Source organism: Pollachius pollachius (assembly GCF_949987615.1).
Source record: "Pollachius pollachius genome assembly, chromosome: 7".
Taxonomy (NCBI): Eukaryota; Metazoa; Chordata; class Actinopteri; order Gadiformes; family Gadidae; genus Pollachius; species Pollachius pollachius.
In genome coordinates, this window is record NC_136940.1 from 5462119 (window position 1) to 5487872 (window position 25754).

General features: G+C 43.0%; 1 protein-coding gene across 3 annotated transcripts in view; it reads right to left on the bottom strand.

The window, feature by feature from the left end:
* LOC307078261 (low-density lipoprotein receptor-like) overlaps nucleotides 1-25754 on the bottom strand; it is a 36141-nt gene that overhangs the window by 6904 nt on the left and 3483 nt on the right. For 2 of the 3 annotated variants that reach the window (XM_079739993.1, XM_079739994.1), the window contains exons 4-9: nucleotides 12523-12642; nucleotides 11176-11304; nucleotides 8711-8909; nucleotides 8373-8471; nucleotides 5154-5369; nucleotides 1246-1364 (exon numbers count right to left, since the gene is read on the bottom strand). In XM_079739993.1, the coding sequence (XP_079596119.1) occupies nucleotides 1246-1364; nucleotides 5154-5369; nucleotides 8373-8471; nucleotides 8711-8909; nucleotides 11176-11304; nucleotides 12523-12642 (882 nt within the window). The remainder of the gene's footprint in view (nucleotides 1-1245; nucleotides 1365-5153; nucleotides 5370-8372; nucleotides 8472-8710; nucleotides 8910-11175; nucleotides 11305-12522; nucleotides 12643-25754) is intronic. The other variant, XM_079739995.1, reaches the window with a different exon arrangement.

Genomic DNA, 25754 nt, shown 5'->3' on the forward strand with positions numbered 1-25754 from the left:
TACTGTACATATCTTGCCCATACTGTATTCCTCCTATTCATATCATACCTCACTCATACCTCAATTTATATATTCCACTATACACGGGACGGGGAACCTACCCAGAGATATGGTCTGGGATGGGGAACTAGACGGTCTAGGGTTGGAGAACCTTCTAGAGAGATGGTCTAGGGTTTGAGAACCTACCCAGAGAGATGGCCTAGGGTTGGAGAACCTACTTAGAGAATGTCTAGTGATTGGGAACCTACCTAGAGAGATGGTCTAGGGACGGGGAACCTACCGAGAGAGATGGTCTAGGGACGGGGAACCTACCGAGAGATGTTCTAGGGTTGGAGAACCTTCCTAGAGAGATGGTCTAGGTTTGGAGAACCTACCCAGAGAGATGGCCTAGGGTTGGAGAACCTACTTAGAGAATGTCTAGTGATTGGGAACCTACCTAGGGCGATGGCCACAGGGTTGGAGAACCTACCTAGGGAGATGGTCTAGTGATGGGGAACCTACCTAGGGAGATGGTCTAGTGATGGGGAACCTACCTAGGGCGATGGTCTAGTGATGGGGAACCTACCTAGGGCGATGGCCACAGGGTTGGAGAACCTACCTAGGGAGATGGTCTAGTGATGGGGAACCTACCTAGGGAGATGGTCTAGTGATGGGGAACCTACCTAGGGAGATGGTCTAGTGATGGGGAACCTAGCTAGGGAGATGGTCTAGTGATGGGGAACCTAGCTAGGGCGATGGCCACAGGGTTGGAGAACCTACCTAGGGAGATGGTCTAGTGATGGGGAACCTTCCTAGGGAGATGGCCACAGGGTTGGAGAACCTACCTAGGGCGATGGCCACAGGGTTGGAGAACCTACCTAGGGAGATGGTCTAGTGATGGGGAACCTACCTAGGGAGATGGCCACAGGGTTGGAGAACCTACCTAGGGAGATGGTCTAGTGATGGGGAACCTATCTAGGGAGATGGTCTAGTGATGGGGAACCTAGCTAGGGAGATGGTCTAGTGATGGGGAACATAGCTAGGGAGATGGTCTAGTGATGGGGAACCTACCTAGGGCGATGGCCACAGGGTTGGAGAACCTACCTAGGGAGATGGTCTAGTGATGGGAAACCTACCTAGGGAGATGGTCTAGTGATGGGGAACCTACCTAGGGAGATGGCCACAGGGTTGGAGAACCTACCTAGGGAGATGGCCACAGGGTTGGAGAACCTACCTAGGGAGATGGTCTAGTGATGGGAAACCTACCTAGGGAGATGGCCACAGGGTTGGAGATGGAGGAAGCCACCAGGGTCACCAAGTCTTGGCCATCCAAGCCTGCTCTCCTGATTTTGGGGAAGATGCCGCTCTCTGCCCAGAAGAGAAGCCTGCCAGAAAATAATGCTGGTTAGGAACCGTGGATAAACTACAAGAACTTGAATGCAGAATGTTAGCGGAGTATATTGACAGCAGAGGTATGTCATCAAGATTGTATCCAATTCTACAGCAGTGAGATCCGACTGCACAATCGGATTGATTGAGAGCCTAACTAGCCATGTCAATGTCAACAATATGCGAACACCTCTTCACCTGTGAAAGTATAACTCTGCTAGGTTTAAAGGATCTGAAACTTTAGGCCGGTCACTCCTGAAAATGTCAATGCGTCTTTTGTGATCACATCCCGGCAGTAGGCATTCAAAGGTATTATATGCAAGTTTTGCCACGAGGGGTTCTCAATCAAAACAGGAACAAAAAGTCGTAGTTTGAAGATGTCTTGAAGTAGCATGGGAACATAGGAGTTGTAGTCTTAACCACGATTACCGGGGGAAATCTATCTGAAATGGCAGAAATCATCTTCACAGATGACTTAGTATATATGAAATATGTTTTATTCACGTATCTCTGTAGAGCCATCGATTGGTTAATATTTCAACACAACAGGGGAATCACCAAGTACCCTGCTGTTAACAATAGCCCAACTAATGCAATTAAACCAGAGACTTCTTGAACGGTTCAAAAGGTTCCCAAGGCAATCCACTTGATGTTGGAAGTGAATCCGATGCTCTGAAACAGTAAAGAGCAGGTAATAAAATGCAGAGCCATTGGTGCTCCGGTGTGGCTGTTACGCATATAGGATATATAACAGATTCAACTGACTTTTATATTTATGTACATTGGTGGAAATTACCACAGACTATTTACACAACAAAGAAGCTCTCAAGCATGTAGGCTACATGAGTCCTTGTTGAGATTTAGTCCATGTATTCGATTACACTTCCTGGTATTTCTAGCATCCCCAATACAGATTTGTGAACTTGCGGCCTGAAAACAATCCTTTGACCTGCGCATGATCATATTTTGATTCAGAGAAGAACTGAGAGTAGTGTCTGATAACAGACGGACTGTCGTCAATGTGTTAGTGAGCTGTGGAGAACACCGCCTACAATTAAATACCATTTTAATCATTTTATATATTAAAACAACAGTCAACGATGGGATACACTACCCATCACGGATGGCGCCGTTCTCATGGACGAAAAAATATGCATAAGTAAGTTACAGTGGGGCAAAAAAGTATTTAGTCAGCCACCAGTTGTGCAAGTTCTCCCACTTAAAAAGACAAGAGAGGCCTGTAATTTTCATCATAGGTAAACCTCAAAATCCAGAAAATCACATTGTCTGATTTTTTAAGAATTTATTTGCAAATTATGGTGGGAAATAAGTATTTGGTCACCTACAAACCAGCAAGATTTCTGGCTGTCACAGACCTGTAACTTCTTCTTTAAGAGGCTCCTCTGTCCTCCACTTGTTACCTGTATTAATGGCACCTGTTTGAACTCCTTATCAGTATAAAAGACACCTGTCCAAGACCTCAAACAGTCACACTCCAAACTCCACTATGGCCAAGACCAAAGAGCTGTCAAAGGACACCAGAAACACAATTGTGGACCTGCACCAGGCTGGGAAGTCTGAATCTGCAATAGGTAAGCAGCTTGGTGTGAAGAAATCAACTGTGGGAGCAATTATTCGGAAATGGAATACATACAAGACCACTGATAATCTCCCTCGATCTGGGGCTCCACGCAAAATCTCACCCTGTGGGGTCAAAATGATCACAAGAACGGTGAACAAAAATCCCAGAACCACACGGGGGGACCTAGTGAATGACCTCCAGAGAGCTGGGACCAAAGTAACAAAGGCTACCATCACTAACACACTACGCCGCCAGGGACTCAAATTCTGCAGTGCCAGACGTGTCCCCCTGCTAAAGCCAGTGCATGTCCGGGCCCGTTTGAAGTTTGCTAGAGAGCATTTGGATGATCCAGAACAGGATTGGGAGGTCATATGGTCAGATGAAACCAAACTAGAACTTTTTGGTAAAAACTCAACTCGTCGTGTTTGGAGGAGAAAGAATGCTGAGTTGCATCCAAAGAACACCATACCTACAGTGACGCATGGGGGTGGAAACATCATGCTTTGGGGCTGTTTTTCTGCCAAGGGACCAGGACGTCTGATCCGTGTGACGGAAAGAATGAATGGGGCCATGTATCGTGAGATTTTGAGTGAAAACCTCCTTCCATCAGCAAGGGCACTGAAGATGAAACGTGGCTGGGTCTTTCAGCATGACAATGACCCCAAACACACCGCCCGGGCAACGAAGGAGTGGCTTCGTAAGAAGCATTTCAAGGTCCTGGAGTGGCCTAGCCAGTCTCCAGATCTCAACCCCATAGAAAATCTTTGGAGGGAGTTGAAGGTCCGTGTTGCCCAGCGAAGGCCCAAAAACATCACTGCTCTAGAGGAGATCTGCATGGAGGAATGGGCCAAAATACCAGCAGCAGTGTGTGAAAACCTTGTAAAGACTTACAGAAAACGTTGACCTCTGTCATTGCCAACAAAGGGCATGTAACAAAGTATTGAGATGACCTTTTGTTATTGACCAAATACTTATTTTCCACCATAATTTGCAAATAAATTCTTTAAAAATCAGACAATGTGATTTTCTAGATTTTTTTTTTTCATTTTGTCTCTCATAGCTGAGGTATACCTATGATGAAAATTACAGGCCTCTCTCATCTTTTTAAGTGGGAGAACTTGCACAATTGGTGGCTGACTAAATACTTTGCCCCACTGTATGTGCGGATAATGGGTTTGTATTGTTATCTGGGTTGATCAGATAAGATTATCATGGTCCCAGAAACTCATTCATGCATTTAATTAGCGCATTGCTTCCTTGGCGCCGTTCTCATGGACGAAAAAATATGCATAAGTAAGTTATGTGCGGATAACAGGTTTGTATTGTTATCTGGGTTAATCAGATAATATTATGATGGTCCCAGAAACTCATTCATGCATTTATTAGCGCATTGCTTCCTTTCAACTGCCACAGAAATCAGTCTTTATGTGGCCAAAACAATAAGGAAATCTTTCCGGGAAATAAACACCTTGATCGCAGAGGAGGAACTAAACGCAGATAACTCATAGATAACTAAACCTGTTTTTTTCAAAACTGTCCAAGGCCGGGCTGATTGACCCAGAAACACCCATGGTGCGATGCTTCTCGCTTGTTTATGGGTTACGGGGAAAACAGCGTCATTTCCCCAGAAGGATCATATTTTGATTCAGAGAGGAACGGAGAGTAGTGTCTGATAACAGACGGACTGTCGTCAATGTGTTAGTGAGCTGTGGAGAACACTGCCTACAATTAAATACCATTTTAAATCATTTTATATATTAAAACAACAGTCAACGATGGGATACACTACCCATCACAGATGGCGCCGTTCTCATGGACGAAAAAATATGCATAAGTAAGTTATGTGCGGATAACAGGTTTGTATTGTTATCTGGGTTAATCAGATAAGATTATGATGGTCACAGAAACTCATTCATGCATTTAATTAGCGCATTGCTTCCTTTCAACTGCCACAGCAATCAGTCTTTATGTGGCCAAAACAATAAGGCAATCTTTCCAGGAAATAAACACCTTGATCGCAGAGGAGGAACTAAACGCAGATAACTCATAGGTAACTAAACCTGTTTTTTTCAAAACTGTCCAAGGCCGGGCTGATTGACCCAGAAACACCCATGGTGCGATGCTTCTCACTTGTTTATGGGTAACGGAGAAAACAGCGTCATTTCCCCAGAAGTACGAGTCTTCGTCAAGACTACGGGCTTACCCGAGGAAGGGCTCCACTGCCAGTGCGGTGGGCCGCTGAAGGCCCCCGATGAGCAGCCGTGGCTCCAGGCCGTCCAGGGCCCCCACAGTGATGGACCCCTTCTGCTGGTTGCTCCAGTAAAGCTGCCGGTGGATCCAATCGACAGCCAGGGCCGACACCGACCCCTGACCTCTCAGGACCAGGACGGGGGTCCACGGGGAGGTGTCCATGGAGACCCTGAAATAACGAACGGCACAAGCATGGAACTAAAATGATAAACGGACCCACCACATATTTTTTTTCATTTTATTGTACATATGTTTGTGTACTTTCAGGAATTTGCAATAAAATAAATCCCTGTGATTGTTGACAAGGGCTCATGTTACGATAGTACTCTCGGAATCATGAATACAATTTGAGATTATTTTATTTTATTTTAGCCCCTCATGAGTTCTATATAACACTTGACCATTACATTCTTAAGTATTAATAATAATAATAATAATAAATATAACCGTGATTAACGGGGTCCGAGCAAAATGAAAATGAGGTAGCATAGGCTTGTAGTTTACTTTGGCTTTGGTCGCTTGACCTTTGGTACGATGACATTGTTTTTAGAAGGGTGGCTGGGGTCACATTTTGAGTCCAGGTCTATCTCGTAAGGAGAAACAGCTAGTTCATAATTTTTTTAAATAGCGCCATCTTTGGGTGCAGTACCACAATTTGGGTTCATTAGTAGCGGGGGGTATTGGTATTCACCTAATAATAGTCGTATGTTTTTTTATACAATGACAAAATGGTCATATAAGAAAAACGGGCTAACTGCTCCAACTTTACTGGCCAATATTTCTCAAATGGAACTAATTAAAACAAATTCTGTTCGATGATTTTTGTGAGGCTTGGTCTAAATATTTTATGTGGCGATTTTGGTGAATCTTTGATTATTTTTGTAGCCTGTGAATCTTTTTATCATGTTTAGCTTTTATATGAAATTGTGGGAAAAGTATACATTTTTAGGGCATAAAACCCAGATTTTATAAATCAGATTCTAGAGATTAATATTCTGAAAGAATTTTGAGTCCAGGTCAATCTGTTGAGGAGAAATAAGGCTAATTCATGATTTTTTACAATAGTGCAAATTTGGGTTTATGGGTAATGGGGGTTATTGGTAACCATACCTGAAAATGTCAAGAGATTTCAACTTACGGTAGGCTGCAGAATGACTTTTACAGAATTTGAGGAAAAAAAAAGTCGTTACAGAAACAATAGGGGCCAGCAGCTTCGCTGCTCGGATCCCTAATAATAATAAATATAACTGCGAGCAGCAATGTGGGGGTCAAGCAGAATAGAACTCCATAAACTAATTTTGCAGGATAGACGTAATCGGTTTGGTGGCAACATGATGACTGTCTCAGCTATTTCACCTACAATCAAAGCTATCGGCAAATGGTTATCACAATGAAAATACATTGAAGTTGCTTTCTTAGGGCCAGAATAGACTTGTTGCTAACAATGCCCCCCTAGGCGTTGATGATGCCCAAATATTTGGGCATCATCAGGATAGGGTCAAATGACTATGAGCAAAGTTTGGTTTGGATACATGGATGCCTTGCAGAGATATGAGCTCACTTCCTTTTTGACGTCCTCCTGAGGTCAAGGTCACCAAATTGTTTGGGTGTCCCCAGAATGATGTCATGAGTCTATATACCGAGTTTGGCTATGATATGTGAAAGAGTTGCTGAGAACAGGCATACTTCTTGTTTTGCGCATTTTTTCAGTTTGGTCCGAAGATCATAAATGGCAAGTTTCATAAAGATTGGACAGAATTTGTGGCCTGTGGATACGTACTATTGATTTTGACAACTCTCAACATAGCGTCCAAATTCTGATGTGTCCATGAGAAATAATTCATTGGCTATATGAAGACGTCTGACGAGACATTGACAATAAGTTTGAAATATACTTGTGTGAAGAAAGAGGAGTAAAAACACATCTTCATTAATTACAGTACCCTCTAGAGGTCAAAGGTCACCAAATTTGATGAGTGTCCCCTGGCCATGATGATGTCATGGGTCTATGTACCCAAGTTCGGGCTGCTGAGAAATTGGCATACTTTCTGTTTGGCAAGTTTGGCTATAGATATGTTGAGAAATTGGTATACTTCCTTTTTGGCGCCTTCGCGGGTGTATTTGATTGGCTGTCGCGGCCGAACGGTTTTGAATTTGAGAAATCTATTCAATAACTTTTGTGAAGCATGGTCTGTAGATGCATTTTGAAGGTTTTGGATAAAAACCAAGATGGCGGAAAATCCATTATTGCGCAAAACGACAACATAGGGTGCGTTGAACTCGGCTTGGCCCAAGGATTCCAATGATACATTGTTTGTGAATATTGGATTAATGGGTCAAAAGTTATAAACATGAATCCATGTCCAACTTTGACCTGTTGGTGGCGCTAGAGTTCTTGAGCTAGCGACCCCAAAATGCTGTGAGGGCTCATGGGACAGCCCTTAATCAGTGTGCCAAATTTCACAACTTTTCACCAAGGCATTCTGCTGGCTGCCATAGAATCCTATGGCAGGATAATAATAGGAAAACGTAGAATAACGATGGTTGTCTCGCAGCTTCGCTGCTTGACCCCCAATAATAATGATTATGCATTACTTTTATAAGGCTTTCCATAGAACTCTTTACATGGATAAAATAATGACCATTCACGGGATGAGTCAAAAATATGAGAATGACTCTACATGAACTCATGATTCTACGACGTGCACGAGTTTAGTCATTGTGACTTCTTTGACTCATCGACTTGAGGTCACACACAAAAAAAGAGGTCACACACACAATAAGCTGTTCCCAGCTTTGTACGGTTGGGCAGAGATGAGGCTCGCTGTACAAAATGTCAAATCGGATTTATTAATAACTAACCCAGCTTCTGGCTGTTTTTTTCAGGGTCGAATGCACCTAATGTCAGTCGCTCTGGATAAAAGCGTTGTTGTATTAATATACATTATTTTATCTTTAAATCACATCATTATATTAGTTAATGTGTTTTTTCTGACATGTTTTAATTTCTTGTTTGTGTTGATTGTTTTGACACCAGCTAAGATGGCTGCCAACTGCCAACTTTGGCAGTTGGTTGCAAGCATCCAGATTAGAGGAACTGAAAAGGAACTCACCCTCTATGTTAATGTGGATATTTGTTTTATTTTGGATTAAAGAATGGCGTGACGCTCACCGGAATATGGATCCCTTTGCTTGCGGGGCCCAGTAGAGTGTGTTTGTGGCAACACAGGTTGCCATGGCGCCGGGGCTAGTTGTACGCATGGTCAGGTTTCTGTTCATGCAAAGCCAACAGGACCATAATTCAATTGACTTCACTCGCTGCATTGGGTTTCTTGAACAGAATCTATCTTTGTATTTGCATAATAGTCTGTGGTGCATTTGATGGCCCATCACAATACACCTCAATGAGTGGATTGCGTTATTTTCAAAATAAGCCAATATTTGTCCCTCGGATTAAGGCGTTGCTCACAATGAAGGCCACTCATTCAAATATTTACAGTCTGCAAATACAAATAAAGTGGTGTATCCTGGAGGACAATGGTGTCCATTCGTTTGTGGCATGGAGAATGCCGCGTCTCAGTGACGCCGTAGCGTGGGAAGGGAGGGTGAATAGGGTCTCGGACAGCTGTCGCATACACGCACGCCCTGCCGCCGACAGTGACCGACTGGACGTCCTCGGAGCTGCTTAAGAGGAGCCGGGCCGTGACACCTGGGCAAAAGAAGAGTGGATGATAAGTGGGTCACGTTACACGGCGTATTCATGATGCAAGTTACAGTGCCGCACGCACACCCACACATTTCAAAATTGACCCATTTCATTAGTTATATATATAAGTCGCTACCTCTCCACCTGCACTATGTCCCCTTTTCACTACAGTCATCACATTTGTTCTAAATTATTTGCAATCACGAGTCTTTAAAGAAAAGCCACCATGTGTAACCTTTATGAAATGACAAAACGTTTAATGTGTTGCATAACACACATTTCTATGTGATGCGTAACATTTTTGGCTGAAGTCAAGTCATCTATTGATAACATGCAGACTTTGCCAGTAAGTAATCTAATATGTTTCTCATCATCACCTGCATTTCCTCATACTACAAAGAAACATCTATGAAAACAATAGTTCTACACGCTGCCCAGTTCTGTCACACGACCTAAACGAGTGTGTAAATAAACAAACATTGAACACAAGAAAAGTGAAGGACTAGAGGCAGAGTGGCTGCAGTCTCTTCTTTAGTGTAAGAGGTGAAAACCATCCCTACCCCATAATCAGTGTCAAGCTTCATATATTTAAGTCTGAACTTTCCCTCTCAATTCGCCCATTGTGGGTATTGTTTAACCCTGAGAAAGCCTCCGTACCATACTTCACTATGAGGATAGGAGCCCTACTGTGTGCGTCTCTCAGGCAATTGCATGTTGCCACACACACACACACACACACTCACACACACCTATTCAAACAAAACTTAAGAGGACAAAATCGAACATTGTTTATATTTTTCGAACATTTATCTAAATGATAGAGCCTAAATAGAGAGAACTTTGGACATGGTGTTTTATACTTCATCTGTATGAACCTGTATGGGTTGTATGCATGTGCCTTAGCATATGGAAACGCTGTCTTAGCATGTAGAAATATTCTTTGTTATTAGTCAAACTTAGATAAGAGATTTGTTTTTTACGCTGATCTTTTCAGCCAGTTAAACTTTACAACTTCACCTGGGACTGGCCGGATCGGTTAGAACCGGGGAGGAGAATACGCTGTTCATGCTACATTTTTCATGAATAATGTCACATACAACACTTTATTCGTTTTGCACTTATAAAGCTCCAGTGTACATTTGAAGTAGGTAAAATAATACATTTTCGATAGACGTTTATTCTATTCATTTCCTTTCTCATTATTAGTAACGATATTGTGTTTCTTTGTGTGAGCTGCGGTGATGCCTTCATTTCTCCTCACTATGAACAGAGCACTCAGCTTCCTTTCTAGCATCGGACAGCCTGTTGCAGTTTGTTTGTCAAGTAGCAGGATGTTTAACAGAGAGTTACGGTTTTAAGGCACATGATACATCTAGTTTCAGAACTATGCAACTGTCACCCTGTCATGCGTTATGGATTAAAGCTGAGATCGTGATCTTTCTATTTAGCATTACTATATCAAGAAGACTGAATAGGGAAAATCTGTATTTTTTATTAACTTATACACTTATTGATAATAGTGTAAACACACTCAAGCCTGGGGTATTAATATAGTGATGTATGGGTCACCCTCTTGCACATTGTCTAGCACAATGGCAGTGGAAGTGGTTCTGCTGTTTCAGCCAGTAATCTATTGCCATATTGGTCAATGGTTAACAGCAGAAAACCACCAGAAGATTGAACCCAAAAAGATGAATAAACTTCATTGACATTGATGTTGTTTTGCCATCATGATGCATGTTTCAAGTATTGCACTGCAGTAGGCTCTATAAAGAACTTGATAGAGGTCTAGAGTTGAATAAATAGGCTGAGATGAATCCACCGGCCCCTGCTTACTGCCTCCCTTTGCAGCCCTCAAAACATACTCATATCTTGTTCTTTCCCTTGGGAAGCGGTTTTCGGAGTGCGTGTGCGGATGATGGCTTGTTCAAGCAGCCTCACCTGGCCGAGTCTGATTGGACTCGAGGGCTCAGGGAGGCTGAACATTGAGCAATCGGTGTGCATACAGTAGGTCAACCAGCCATTATCGCAAACACTTGGGGAGAGTTCTCCTGCATGGCAACATGGAGCAACAGTCTCATGCGACGTTATCTTCAAACTTCTACAATAAAACAGCTTTCAACACCCCCACCCTGCGTCCTGAGTCTGAAGGAGCCCAGTAAAAGTCCCCTAGGTGGAGGGTGGCAATGGTCTTTGCTACAGCGGTGTATATATATATAATGTTTGTTTGGTTGGTTTTGTCCTATACCCAGTGTAGTCCTCAGCTTACCGTTGGCTCTGCACTGCCCAGCCCCTGGGCCTAGCTGGTAGCCTGTGTTGCACCCACACTCCACTCCGCCACCCCAGGTGGAGACACACAGCTGGTCACACAGGTCGCGCTCCAGGCACGGGTCTATTTCTGGAGGACCGACGGAAGGACAACATGGAAATAAGTTACTTGAAGGAATGCGTTGCTTCTTGATGTGATGTTATTGATTACCCAGGCTCGAGGCCTTTGAGGCTTAAGCAGGGAGTTAGCGGTCAACTTTGATTGGTTGGAACTGGTTTAAACAACTGGGCAACTGCAATGAAACTCATCGTATAACTGATCGCCATCTTCTAGATATTTTTCAGCAGTTTGATGTCAGCATACTGATGCATAAAAGTTCACATCGAGACTCAATAGGAAAAGGAAATAATGGATTCCCTTTACCCAGTCCGTCCGACCCTAGGGTATATAAAACTTGGCTGCCAGGGGATCAGGCTATGCTCGGTCTTCAAGAGGTCGAAAGGTAGTCCGGCACAGCACCCCCCCCACCCCATAAAACCAAGTCAACATCATCGTCCACATGCGGTTCAGTGTCCCCAGTGCCAGCCATGGACCACTTACTCTTCTGTTAGGAACAGCAACCTGGAGGCATGCGGTTGTATAGGTATAAACATCAACCCATGTTCCATGGAGAGGCCAGCATACCGTACTTGCTTTCAAAGCGCAACACGATCTTGCACCTCCTGACCCCCTCCCATCCAACCCACACCTTACACTCCATTGAAGCCCACCTCCTTTCCACCCCCACTGCCCACCTTTGCACCATGGGTGACAGGGCGTTTAGCGCGGCCGGTCCAAAAACTCTGGAACTCCCTCTCACTTGCACTGCGTCTACCCCTACCGCCTCCTACCCTGACCTTGAACAGGGCTGACCAACGCATCCCCCCCCGCTTCCATTTCCTCTTCCCATGTATCTTTTACCGCTGTTTGATTTATTATCTAGTTCTTTGGTTTTCTCTATAGTGTTTAACAAATGTTCAGTGTCTGTTTTATTGCCCCTGTTTTAATGTCTAATGTTATTTTGTTACCATTTTGTTTTACCTTTACTGTACAGTGTCCTTGGGTGACATGAAAGGCGCTTGAGATGAAATGCATTATTATTATTATTATTGTGATAATCTGTCAATTTGTTCTATTTTTGACTAAATCCTTAATTTTACCTTGCAATTCAGCTATCTTTATATCACGCTTTGCAATCTCTCATTTAAATCTCCCTCTGAAATATGTCCTGCGTGATTCAAATACATCTTGACTAGTATCTTTTTTTTACAGTTCCTTTTTTTCCACAGGACCCGACTGCTCCCTCACCTTCACACTGGTTCTCCCGCAGCAACCTCATCCCGCTGGGGCAAGCACACATGAAGCCCATGGGCAGGTCCAAACACTGGTGGGAGCAGCCACCATTGGCAACTGCACACTCGTCTTGATCTGCAGGACGAAAAAACACCGGACGTACTGTGTAACTAAAAAGATAAAAATCAGCCCGGGATTGGATAGCGTGAGAATCGGCCTCACTTCAGGACTTGAGTCTACGTTTCATTCTTATTGCTCTTTAAATACATTCAAAGACTTCCTTATTTACTGAACGTGAAGGGTAATTTGGGCCACATTGGCAATGTAATATGGTCAATGCTCAGTACAAATAAATGTAGCATTTCACTTCCAGTTCAATTTTAGCTCCAACTTTGACAAATGTCTAATAATAACCTTGATGGAATTCAACCGAAGGTTGTCAACAGGAAAGGGAGGCATTGTGCAAAGAGATTCTCAGTAGATTCATGGCAGTATTAGCGGTGAGTGTGTGTGCCATTCAGGACCGTCAGTAACTGTTGGGTGACCAGACAACCCTGTTCTGCCAGACCAGGGGTTCTCAAAGTTTTGACAGCTGAGGGCGAATTTAGGAACCCAAAATTTGACTGAGGGCCGCCAAAGGAAAAGAAAAAACAAAAAAAACAAAAAAAAACATTTGTAATCATGACCAGGTTGCATCTCTACAGTTACATGTATTGGTCTGCATCCAGTATAAACACATTTTAAATAACAAATTAGGCGTGGCTGACGGATGGGGGAGCTTTCCAGGGTCGTCAGAGCCCGAGTAGTGTCACAGGGCTTACATTTGCATACGCGATCTGATTGAATGACAGATCCGTCGCTGCCGAAAAAGTTGAAAAATTTTCAACTTTTTGACAGCGCCGAAGGCTCCAACGGAGCGCACGGATCCACAATGCATTGCGCGTCCGTCCCAATTCAAAGTCAATGGGGATCAGTCAACGGACGGATGCAGTGGGCACGAGGCTTAACACACAATCCCTGGGGTTCTCTGCCCCCTACAGTCGAATTTGGGATATAACAGTCCTGTGTGCATTTCAGAAACTTATTTAGAACAGTCTCTCTCATTGGGCCTTGCTTGAAAACAGAAAAAAATCCCATCTGTAATCATCTTAATGACCAGGTTGCATCTTACAGTTACATGTATTGGTCTTCATCCAGTACACATAAACACATTTTAAATAACAAATTAGGCAAAACCTGGCGAAACTTGAGAAAACCTTAGAAACATTGTAACTTACACACAATCCCTGGGGTTCTCTGCCCCCTACAGTCGAATTTGGGATATAACAATACTGTGTGCATTTCAAAATAAATAAGTCAGTCTCAGTGTGCCTTCCTTTCTTATCAGCATGGACCTTATTCAGGAGCAATTCCAGCTACCAAATCACCACAGGAAAACCTGCAGAGAGACACACACACACACACACACACACACACACACACACAGGGAGGGGGAGAAAGAGAGAGACTTAAAATAGAAGCTTACCAAACAAGTCATCATCATCACTAATATCTCATTGCCTGTCATCAATAAGCTTGTCATTAAATCACACAATATTTGTTACTAGGTCAACATACCTTGTTGTATTGGCGTGGGATTTGTGGTGCTGTTTTCGGTTGGCCACGATTCCTCTGATGTCCGGCTCCATCTCCGTTATTGCAATACGAAGGACATCATGTAGATGGCCATCTGTAAGCCTGGATCTCAGCTTGGATTTGTTGATGGCCATGGTGGAGAAGGTCTTCTCACAAATATATGTACTCCCGAATAAAGAGACCATTCTGATGGCATGCTGGCGCAGTGCAGGGTATGTCGCTGGGGAAAGTCGTTTGTAGAACTCGAAGAGATTCCTGTCACGATATGCTGCTCTGGCCTCGGAGCTCTCCTGTAGGTCGATGAGCTCAAACTGAATTTCTGCAGGCTCTTCCACAGGGACACATGAGAAAGGATTTTGGAAGAGGTTGATTGACTTCTCGTGGTTCCTGAAGTCGGAGAAGCGGTGCTCGAATTCCTCTCTAAGTTTTTTTAGGAGGTTTTGGTTGTGGTCTGAACGCAGGTGACGCAGAACGTGGTACAGAGTCTGTTTCATCTACGAGCGCCTTGCAGGCGAGAAAATTAGTTAGATCTCCCTGTTTGAGCAGTCCCTGCAGCAGTTAAATTTTTCTATGGAAAGCTTTGACGTTGTCAAATAGTGTGGAAATAAGCTTCCCATGGCCCTGCAGCTTCAAATTGAGATCGCTGAGACAAGTGTTCACATCGACAAGGAGCGCTAGGTCACAGAGCCATTTGGTGTCACTTAGCTGTGTCAAATCCTGTCCTTTTGACTCCATGAACTCTCTTATTTCCTTCCTCAAGTTAAAAAGACGCTTCAATGTGATTCAGACCTCTGGACTTCAGGAAATTAACTGTCTTCACAACAATCTCCATGACATGTTCTATTTCAAGCGTTTGAGCAGCGAGGGCTTCTTGGTGTATTATCCAGTGATATTTGATTTGTTTCTCACCTCCGCTGTTGGCCACTTTCTCAGAGAGCAGCGACATGGCACCTGCCTTCCTTCTGACCATTGCCGGTGCTCCACCTGTTGTGGCACCGACCATAGACGGCAGCTTCACATTGTATGCTTCAAGACTGCGACACACAGCATCACAAATGTCGACTCTCCTTGTTCTGTCTTTGATACACTCCAAACTAAGCAGCTCCTGGCCTATTTCAAAGTTCTCCGTGACCGTTCAGATGAAAATCAGCAATTGCGCTGTATCGGAATTGCCGTGCTTTCATCCAGTGCAATGGAAAAGGCTCCCTTTCCTAGTCCCTCCATACGTTGTCCCAGTTGCTCTTTGAGATTGTTTGCCAGATCTCCGATTCGTCGTGTCACTGTGTCATTCGACAAACTTGTCACACACATACAATGTCGGCCACTTTCAAAATGCAGTCTCGCACAAATTCTCCGTCACTGAAGGCCTTGCTCCGGCGGGCTATTTCTTGAGCTACAACGTAGCTAGCCTGTGTCCCAGCTTCACCGGATTTGGTTAGATTTGTGAAAACTGACTGCTGTGCAGCGCAACCTCTTTTAAGTTGTTCAAGCTTACCGCTGCTGGTACACTTGTTGTAGGTTTTATGATTGGTATCATAATGGCGTTTTATGTTGAAGTCCTTCAGCATTGCATTAACCTGCTTGCAGATCAGGCACATGACTTTATCCGACCTGTGAGGTACGGCAAAGTAAGCGTACATCCAGTTATCACAGCTGCAGTCACTGAGTCTTCCCTGAGGCTGCAGCAGAGTGACTGAGGCGGGAAACGCTGTCAGCAGCCCAGTGGTGAAAAAAAACATTGCACTCTGGGAGTGAGGTCATGTGAGGTCTAAATCACGAAACTGAGGTTCATCCTTTCAAAATAATAATGTACAGTCGGATTAAAACTAAAAAATCTAACAGGATTTAATTGAAAGCTAGAGAGAGTCGACTTTTCTCTTTATATTTATTTATTTTTGTTTAAATTAATATTGATATAATAAAAAGTTATAATAAAAAATATATATTTATATTTTTATATATATATTTATATATTTAAAAATCAATTAATTTTTAAATTTTATTTCATGTTTTTAACTTACATCTCTATGTAATTGGGGCCGCCAGAAATGTTTCTGCGGGCCGCCATTGGCCCGCGGGCCGCACTTTGAGAACCAATGTGCTAGATGATACAGGTGAAATGAGTGTCAGAAGCTCTAACGCCATCACCTGGACAACAGGTCAAACTATATTTTGACCTAGCAACATTTTTGCACTTCACGCTGTCAAATAAAGCGATTACTGCCTCCAAAAATCTTGCCACATCTTCAGCTATTGTCCGGGCACACAACACAAGACATTCAGTCCTGACGTGGAGACATCGGGTTCACCTGGGATCAGGGAGGAGGGCTCAACGTCTAACAGATCATTGTCGTGCTATACTCAATGTCAGGATGTCGTGGCGCATCAGGTGGGACACATCGCAAGCTTTCGACCATGTCCCACTGCACGGTAGCCTGACATCGCCAGACCACTATGCAAATGTGTATTAGTCTGGAACCTCTCACTTCGTCTGATTTCCAAAGGGCATTTTCAACGGGCGAAGACCATAATGTTTCGGGACCCAATTGGATAGACGTAAAATTAATTAGAGCAAGGGGACTAGTCTGACATCAGCAGAGGCCATCTTGGTTGTTTATGAAAATGCCACATTTCTCCCGTAGGGCGTCCTTTAGTAATTGTACTAAACACGGCCCATATTAGAATCTAATAAGATTAAAATCTATAGCACTACCTTATATTTAGATACAGGGTTGTTCAGGGTCTGCTTGGGGGAGGGGGGGCATATGCAAGAGCAAAAAACATGAGCTTGCAGATTCATCTAGTTCCCAGACTGCTCAGGGTAAGACATTGACAACCCGATCCGGCATTCATAACAGCCAGTGACATTGAAAGATGGTCTGCGTTGGCACAATTGCATTTGAATACATGTAGCCTGCTCCAAGGGTATTACCTTTTGGGTTTATAGTAAGAGAGAGAGACGGGGACACCAAGAGATTGTGTGTGTGTGTGTCGCTGAATAGAAAGGTTGTGCAGCTAGTAATAGGTCATGTTTGGAACGACTGATGTTTGAAATCAGCTAAATTGTATTATGTTGAGTTTCAATAATATCAGACGCTTGGTAGTCAACAAACATTCATGGTCTACACAACACAATATAAAAGGATGCTTGCTAGCCTTTAAAAAAATTCCCTGTTTAAATTCAACAAATAGGTAAATATAATAAAATATAAAAGATGTAAAACGACTTTGTCAGCTGCTGCTTTTAGTTGGGATTGCCCTTACTGTAGCAACCAATAACGTAATAACGGCAAATAACGTTATAACTGCCAATAACGTAATTATTTAAATGTAATAAAGCCAATAACGTAATAAATTGCCAATAATGTAATACAATTGTTGAGCCAATAACGTTATTACTTTTTGCCAATAATGTTATAACATATTACGTTATTGGCTGGTTATTACGTTATTGGCCTTGTATTAAAAAATCCTTTGAAAATGTTGTAACTGAGCCAATAATGTAATAACTGAGGTATCACTTTATTTTATTTTACATTTCTGGAAAAAACTCACATTTAGCCTTAATATTGCATCTTGCAACACATGCTTAAATATCTGGTCAATTTGGATTTATATGTATTACGGGTTCCGTAATAGTACTCTGTGATTCCAACTCCGTGACCACGCATACGCTGCGACGGAGTCGTGAGCCTTTCGTAGTTCTGCGTTGCACTTTTCAGTATGGTATTGCAATTCACAGCTGGGACGCTAGGGGCTGCGGGAATAAGACGTTAGCTGACCAATGACAGCCCCACGGTCTCCATCGTTCTGAGTGGCTACGGAGAGCACTTTAAGCAGTATCATAAACTAAGCTTTACTTTTACTCTGGGATTCTTGAATCGGCCGAAACAGCCTTGGGGCCAGCCTGATCTGCCGAGCGACATTTGATTGCTTGGACAACTGCATGAAGGGTAAGTATTGGTGAGTACTCTTGCATATGCTGTATATTCTCTTTCCGCCACTTTCTTTAGTCGCTATCTACAAACATTAACATAGAAGGACAAAATACATATCTTATGATAGAGAGGGACAGACAGGCAGACGTTGGATGCAGTGTGGCTCTGCAGGACTCTTGTGGTGCGTCGACACTCAAGTCCAAAACGTTCTACAGAGGCTTTTGTAATATCTACAGTTATTACATTTTAGGAGCTCTCATTTCCTCCACTAGTTTGCAGTTAAACACGACATAAGATCAATATAAAACGAGCCATTGCTAATTAATAATTACAATTACAACAATACTAAATATATTAATTTAGACTCTTTATTATCATTACTATTGTGGCCCCCAGCATGTTTTTGATCTTTAAACGGACCCCTAGCTAAACTCATTGAAGACCGCTGCTCTATAATCTGACCACTGAATTTGATCGGGAAACATTGGAAACAGTTGCATTGTTACGCACAATTATACATGTGTATAGTATATCGTAGAATAACGTATGAAAATACATTGAACAACTTGCTCAACTTGTCCAAGACCACAGCTACTGGGAGCTGCAGGTTCTGAGAGTAAACAAGACCTAATGTTGTGTGTGTGTGTGTGTGTGTGTGTGTGTGTGTGTGTGTGTGTGTGTGTGTGTGTGTGTGTGTGTGTGTGTGTGTGTGTGTGTGTGTGTGTGTGTGTGTGTGTGTGTGTGTGTGTGTGTGTGTGTGTGTCCCTGCTGAGAGACTTGACTAGTGCCCCGTCCACATAGATGATTTTTTGGTGAAACCGCATAAGTCTTGTGCGTTTCGGTGGATCCGTCTGGACGAAATCGCACTTTTCTGAAACCATGTCCCAGGGTGGTTTCAAATCTATCAGGACCCATGCGGTTTCGTGTTAGGATTCGTGTGGACGCCTGAAACGCAAACGATGACGTCATTGCCCCCCCACCAGCCGGGCGACGTCAGAGTTGCGTTGAATTTTTATTTTTTATTTGTATCTTTAAATACAGCAGATAAATTGAATTACTAACTGTACATTAAAAAGGATTTCTGCTCGATTTAAAAGGTTGAATCTCCAAGTGTTTGTATACAACGCGCAGGCTGTATGTGCGCAGGCTTGATGCGTTCCACTTTTTTTTGTGGAGAACCAGCGCCTTGAATATTTACTACAGCGTTTCTACAGTTCGATGCGTTTTCGCAATGAGTCCGTCTTAACGGAGATGTTCCTGAAACGCATCAAAGGAAAACGGAGGGGAAAAGATTGTTTTCGCCCATCTGGACGAATTGATTGATTCTGTTGAATTTAATTCATTGAATTATTTTTTGCATATTGTCAAAACAATTTGTGGTGGATGTATTTACACTTACAAAAAGCTAAATAAGATATGAAAATAATCTGCACAGGCCTATAGGATGCACTGTGGGAATCCCTGATTGTCTTTTAAAACATTTCAGGGCACTATTCTATTTGTCCCCTTACATTATTGCTAAATTTTCTCTATGAGCGCAGTCAGTGTGGCGACACAGCGCTGTGTATTCTGTCGGGCTCAAATAATGCAATCAGATCGTGAACACGGGGCTCATATAGTGGATTATCCACTAGCCTATACATGAGCCCCATGTTCATTATCGGACCGCATTATGGGCAGGAGCCTAATTTAAACCCGACAGGAATAAGTTGGCTACAATTCCGACGAGTTTGATTGACAGAAAACTGTTCAGGTGAGAACGTTATGAGCGCAACGCGCAAGCATATATAAAAAGGCCTATAGCCTACCAAAACAGAGTGTTAATAGAAAGAAAACTCATTTTTTAAACCTCCAAAAGACCTGCCCCGCACGGCGCCGAATAGTCGAATCTCTGGACTGAAAAGGCAGATCTGATTCGACTCTGAAAATTCTGAGCCGGGGGCAGCCCTAAAACCAAGTACAACCATGATCTTGTTAATCCAATCTAAGGCAACATCTGTACCAGTTGTCTTGACAATGGGCATCAACTGAATCAGCTGATCATTGATTACTCTGTTTCCAGACTCCTGACCCTTTCAGCAATAGGCTGCTAGTATGGTAGACAATTGTTGAGGTCTTACCCAAGTGTTTGATATCAGAGTGTATAATATAATATAATATATAATAATAAGAGCAGGCCCTAGGCTGCCCGGTGACCACTGAGACAGTTATCCCTCTGAAGTCAATGACATTAGTCTATTTCTCAGCTCACTTAGATATTAAGGTTCAAGTATATAAGTATATAAGAGTAAATAGTGTTATGATAAATCCAAATGTGTATTGATATTATCTGGACTCTTTGAGGGGACTGTCAACAAATGACTACATCCTGAGGGACGTGTGTTCATATCATTTGCACTCACACTAGGCCAGGGGTCGGCAACCTTTTGTATCAAAAGAGCCATTTTGGCCCATCTCCCGCAAAAAAAAATGTTTGGAGCCGCAAACTTTTTAATTCACCCCCTCCCTGTGACACTCTGTAAAAAAAAACATAGTTCGTTGCATTCATGAAATTATGAAACAACAAAGAGAAAGCTGTTGAAGAACATTTTATTGCTGTTCTAACAGGAAAACCTCAAACTCTTATGAAGAGGAGAAATAACTTTGAAATAAATCAAACATATAGAACGAGTATAATAAGTCTAAACATAAAGAACATAGTTCGTTGCATTCATGAAATTATAAAACAACAAAGAGAAAGCTGTTGAAGAACATTTGATTGCTGTTCTAACAGGAAAACCTCAAACTCTTATGAAGAGGAGAAATAACTTTGAAATAAATCAAACATATAGAACGAGTAGGCTATAATAAGTCTAAACATAAAGTACACCTAAACAGGTAAACATAGGTTTGTTGTCATCCTCTTGATTTTTCCTCGGCCACAGCAATAAACCATCGAATCTGAACAAAAATCAAAATAACACACCAGCTCAGTTTCTAAAATATATATTTTTTGGTGCAAAATAATAGCCTATTAAATTGTAATGTCCTCACCTGTTTAATGTGATTTCTGTTTCTGAACATCACTGCTGAGCTTTTCTATGTCGGGGCTGTAGGACGTGACCTTCATCTTAACCCAGGATTGCAGGCTGACATCTGTGAGGCGTGAGCGATATTTTGATTTGACATAGTTCATGTTAGAAAATATTTGCTCGCATAAGTATGTGGATCCAAAGATGGACAGGACTCCAAAGGCATACTTCTTGATGTTGTGATAAGTTTCGGGAATTGCATTCCATGTCTCAAACACAAGTTTGTCGGGTTTGGGAAGGTTTTCTATTTCGCTCCATTTGTGTTCTCGAGCGAGAATAGCCTTCCGACGGGCGACGTCTTCGAGATCAGCTGTCAGACTTTTGAACTTGGACACCCATACCTCTTTGTCAGCTATGTCAGCCAGTTCAATTTCAAGATCGGGTTGACTCACGAAAGTGAATGCTGACATGTTCAGCATGGACGGGTCGATGTCCAGGGGTGTGACGGGGAAGGATAATGTGCTTTTTTCCTTTCTGAACTCACTGAATCTTTGTCCAAATGCAGTTTGCATTGCAATGATCGTGTGCTGCAAGTACTCACAATTGATGTTGTGTGACGTTTTGAACTCTCTCAGGGAGGGGAAGTGAGAGAACGTACCTTTCTCCACATCTCTGGCAAACAGTCATCTTGCGCTCGAACGCCAAAACATACTCCAGCAGCTGAAGGGCAGTGCTTCCTTTTCCCTGGAGACTTCTGTTCAGCATGTTAAGGTGACCTGTCATATCCACCATGAAGTGCAGCTTTTCCAGCCAATCTGGGTGTTCCAGTTCTGGATAGGTGAGGCCCTTACTTTCCAGGAAAGTTTTCACTTGTTCCAGACAAGCCGCAAACCGTTTAAGCACTTCTCCCCTGGACAGCCACCGGACTTTGTTATGCAGCAGGAGATCCGAATATGCGCTGTCGACTTCATCTAACAATGAACAGAACTGTCGGTGGTTTAACCCTTTTGCCATTATTTTGTTGACTATCTGAATGACAAGGTCCATCACCTCTTTGCATTCGGGGGGAAATGTTTGAGCGCACAGTGCTTCTTGGTGCAGGATGCAGTGAAACGTCAGCAGCTCTCAACCCAGCGACTTCTGAAGTAAAGTAATAAACCCCTTCTGTGTTCCTCTCATACTAGGTGCCCCATCAGTAGCCACTGACACCATGTTGGTGGTATTTATTCCTTTGGCTTTTAAACAATTCACCACAGCCTCACAAATGTCCTCCCCCCGTGTTTGGCCTTTGAGCGGTATCAACTCAATAATTTCTTCCTGCGGCCCGTCAGAGTTCACGTATTTGCATAACAGCGCTAGTTGTTCAATGTCGTTCACATCACTGGACTCATCACAGGCGATGGAGAATGCTGGAGCTGAATTTATGTCGTTAATTTGTTGACTGGTGATGTTTTCTGACATCTTAATGGTCCTGTCCTTTACGGTTTTTGCAGAAAGAGGCATATCTTTAATTTTCTGAACAATTTCAGTTTTGTTTTTAAAGTCCGAGAATAGATGTTCTGATATTTTAATGAATGTCTCTTTCAAGTATTCTCCATCTGTGAATGGCTTTCCGCACCTGACGATCTCCTGAGCTGCCGCAAAACTAGCAGCAGTTGTTGAATTTGGAGACTTGATCCATTTCTTAAAAGTAATTTTACTCTGCTCACATTTCCGCAGCAGTTCCGAAATCGCTCTTTTCCTTTCATCTCCTGCTTGGTACTTTTCAGCAAATGCGGAGTGTTTGTTCTGGAAATGTCTTTCAACATTACATTTTTTGTTATTGGCTAATTTCTCGCCACATATCAAGCATATAGGTAAGCCTGCATCAGTAGTACTGAAAGCAAATGAATCCGTCCACGCTGAATTAAAATCTCGATTTTCCTCTGCCACTTTTCTTTTCTTGGATTTATCCATGGTAAGTTTACTCAATATTAGTCAGAGAGGGAGTTACATGGTTAAATCTTTAGCTGTCATGTGGCATCAGGGATAGCCTACAGTAGCCTACAGTAGACTACAGTAGCCAGTCAGCAGCGTCAACCGTTGACGTTCTACGTGATCGGTCATGGCCAGCAATGTAAACAAGGAATAGATAGCATAGCATAGCATAGCGATACAATAGTCAAGTAACGAAAAAACTGTAAGGACCTTTATTATCAAAATATAACGTACTGAAACTTTAATATTCAACACAGCTAAATAACTTTTTGACTACGAACTTTAATGCTGTAAACCCTTCTCGCTCAGTATTCGTTCGTGCAATTGGCTGTCAACGGTGGATGCTGCTGATTGGCGGCTCACTGGCATGTCCCGCCTCCTGCCAATGGCAGCATCTAGGCTACTTCCTGATGCCAGATGCCAGTTAAAGATTTAACTCCTACTGGGATTAGCCACCTGCAAATCAACGAAGCTTTGTCATTCACTCCCCCCCTCACGGTAGCGCTATTGCGCATCCATTGCGACCTCTCGTTTAGTTGACGATATATATAAAAATATATATATAATATATTATTATTTTTTTTTTTTTTTTATTTTTTAAGAAAACTGCAGGGAGCCACGGCTGAGGGGCTAAAGAGCCGCATGCGGCTCCGGAGCCGCAGGTTGCCGACCCCTGCACTAGGCCATCTGTACCGTGCCCAAGTCCGATTCACACCTGTACCGTGCTCAAGTCTAGATCGTTTGGCTAGTGTCAGCACGCCAACCCTACTCAAGTCCACTTCCATTCCGTGCCCTGAGCACACTTGGGAGAGGTGTGCTCAGGCCACGGTACAGATGCTAATGAGCCGACACGCGCGGCTACGCAACCTGAGGTGGATGACGTATAGTCCATGCGACCCTTCTTTCCCATTAAAGAATAAACATGACGGCAAGCGGTTCACGTTGGTGCGATAGTGAAGTTGAGTTTTTGATCAAAAGTACCCCGTTCGTCACGGCGCAGGCTTTCTTGGTTCACTGGAGAAGGCGAGGCTGCGCAGAGTCTAGACCTCATTAGAATAATTTGCACACTCCCGAATGTTTTTATTTTTTTTATGAATGAATGAAGACACCCGCATGCAAGAATAAGTTCACGTCTGAGTGTAGGCTACAAACGCGACTAACTATTTACAAGTGTGAAAACGCCGACATATTCTTTATTTTGCTGACCACTTGTTTTTTTATCCCGACGAAAGCCTCGTAAGGACAGTTCCTCTGCGTCTCTCTCGTAGATCACACCATCTTTCAACATCTTTGTTTAATACGACTGCATCAACTCTCACATGATCAGCAGCTCTCGTATTTCACTTTCTCTCAAGTTAGAAGTTAACTGCCCCCCCCCCCCCCCCCACTGGAACCGCGGAGCCGTCGCATTTACAACAGAATGAAGCCCAATAAACCACAAACAAACCACCAAACCACCAGAGAACTGTGTTCTCTGTGTTGTTCTACTAAGCAGCGGACGCTTGGTGGTGACGTATTACGACGTGATGACATGTACAAGAGGCAACCGTACTCATGCCCAGTTGAGATTGCCTAGTGTGAGCACAGGCCAGCACACAGCAGGCCTGTGCGCTGGCCTGGAACACAACCTCCTTTTGATCGATAAAAAATATCAAGTGATCGACAAAATTCTTTACAATCAATGATCGATCATTAATTAATCATGCCCATCCCTGTCAGTACAGTGTCTGTTCCTTATCTAAAAAGACACCCGTGTTCCAATATCAATACTTCCATGAGTACACTTAAACGTAGTACACTATCCTTACTCACTTAGTGCGCTAATTTTCAGATCTCAGTGTTGTTCCAAATCGAATACTCCGTGGTGCACTAACCGGAAATTACGATCACGACTGCCGCCGCGGCTCCTCCGCCGCAAAAAACATCCCGCTTTGAACGTGAACTCTTTTCGCCTAGCAGCTATAAAAACCTATAAAAGCTATAAAAACTACAAAATGACTATTAATGCAGGCTATGTGGAAAATGCGCCGACTTTGGCTCAGCCTGGCTCCGCCCTCTTCCGCTACGTAGCTAAGATGGCTGCCGTTGAGTACGAAAAGTGTACATCGATCCACACTTCGCGATTTGACCGTTTTTTGTACACCATCCGGGTCCTTTCAGTACACTTAATTTCTCCCGATCTGAATTGGAACCGCCCTACTTACTCAAACTAAGGCTAGTAAGTACGGATAGTATGGATATTGGAACACAGCATAAGTGTAGTGCCTTTTAGAATGGTTTGCACTAAAGGAAAGAAACCCAATACTTGACGCTTTTTCTTTGTTAAAGTCTCTGCAGCTAATGTACTTGAAGTTTATTTATCTGCAACATTATGTTGAATGATTACAGTGTTGCACAATTAATTTCTCAAAACGACATACTATATTTCTCTTTTTTAAAAATACATTTAGCAGTTTGGCTTTCCTTAGGGTCTATGTAACCTGTGTATTTTATGATTTTTATATCGTGATATATATCGTTATCGCAAGAGGCTGCAATGTATATCGCAATATGGATTTTAGGCCATATCGCCCATCCCTAGTGGAAGGTAAGTATGCTAATGACAACGGGAATGCCCGTAGGTTAGAGCGCTGTGATTGGCCAAGGATATGTTGGGAGGAGCCACACAATGGGGATATAACTCGAT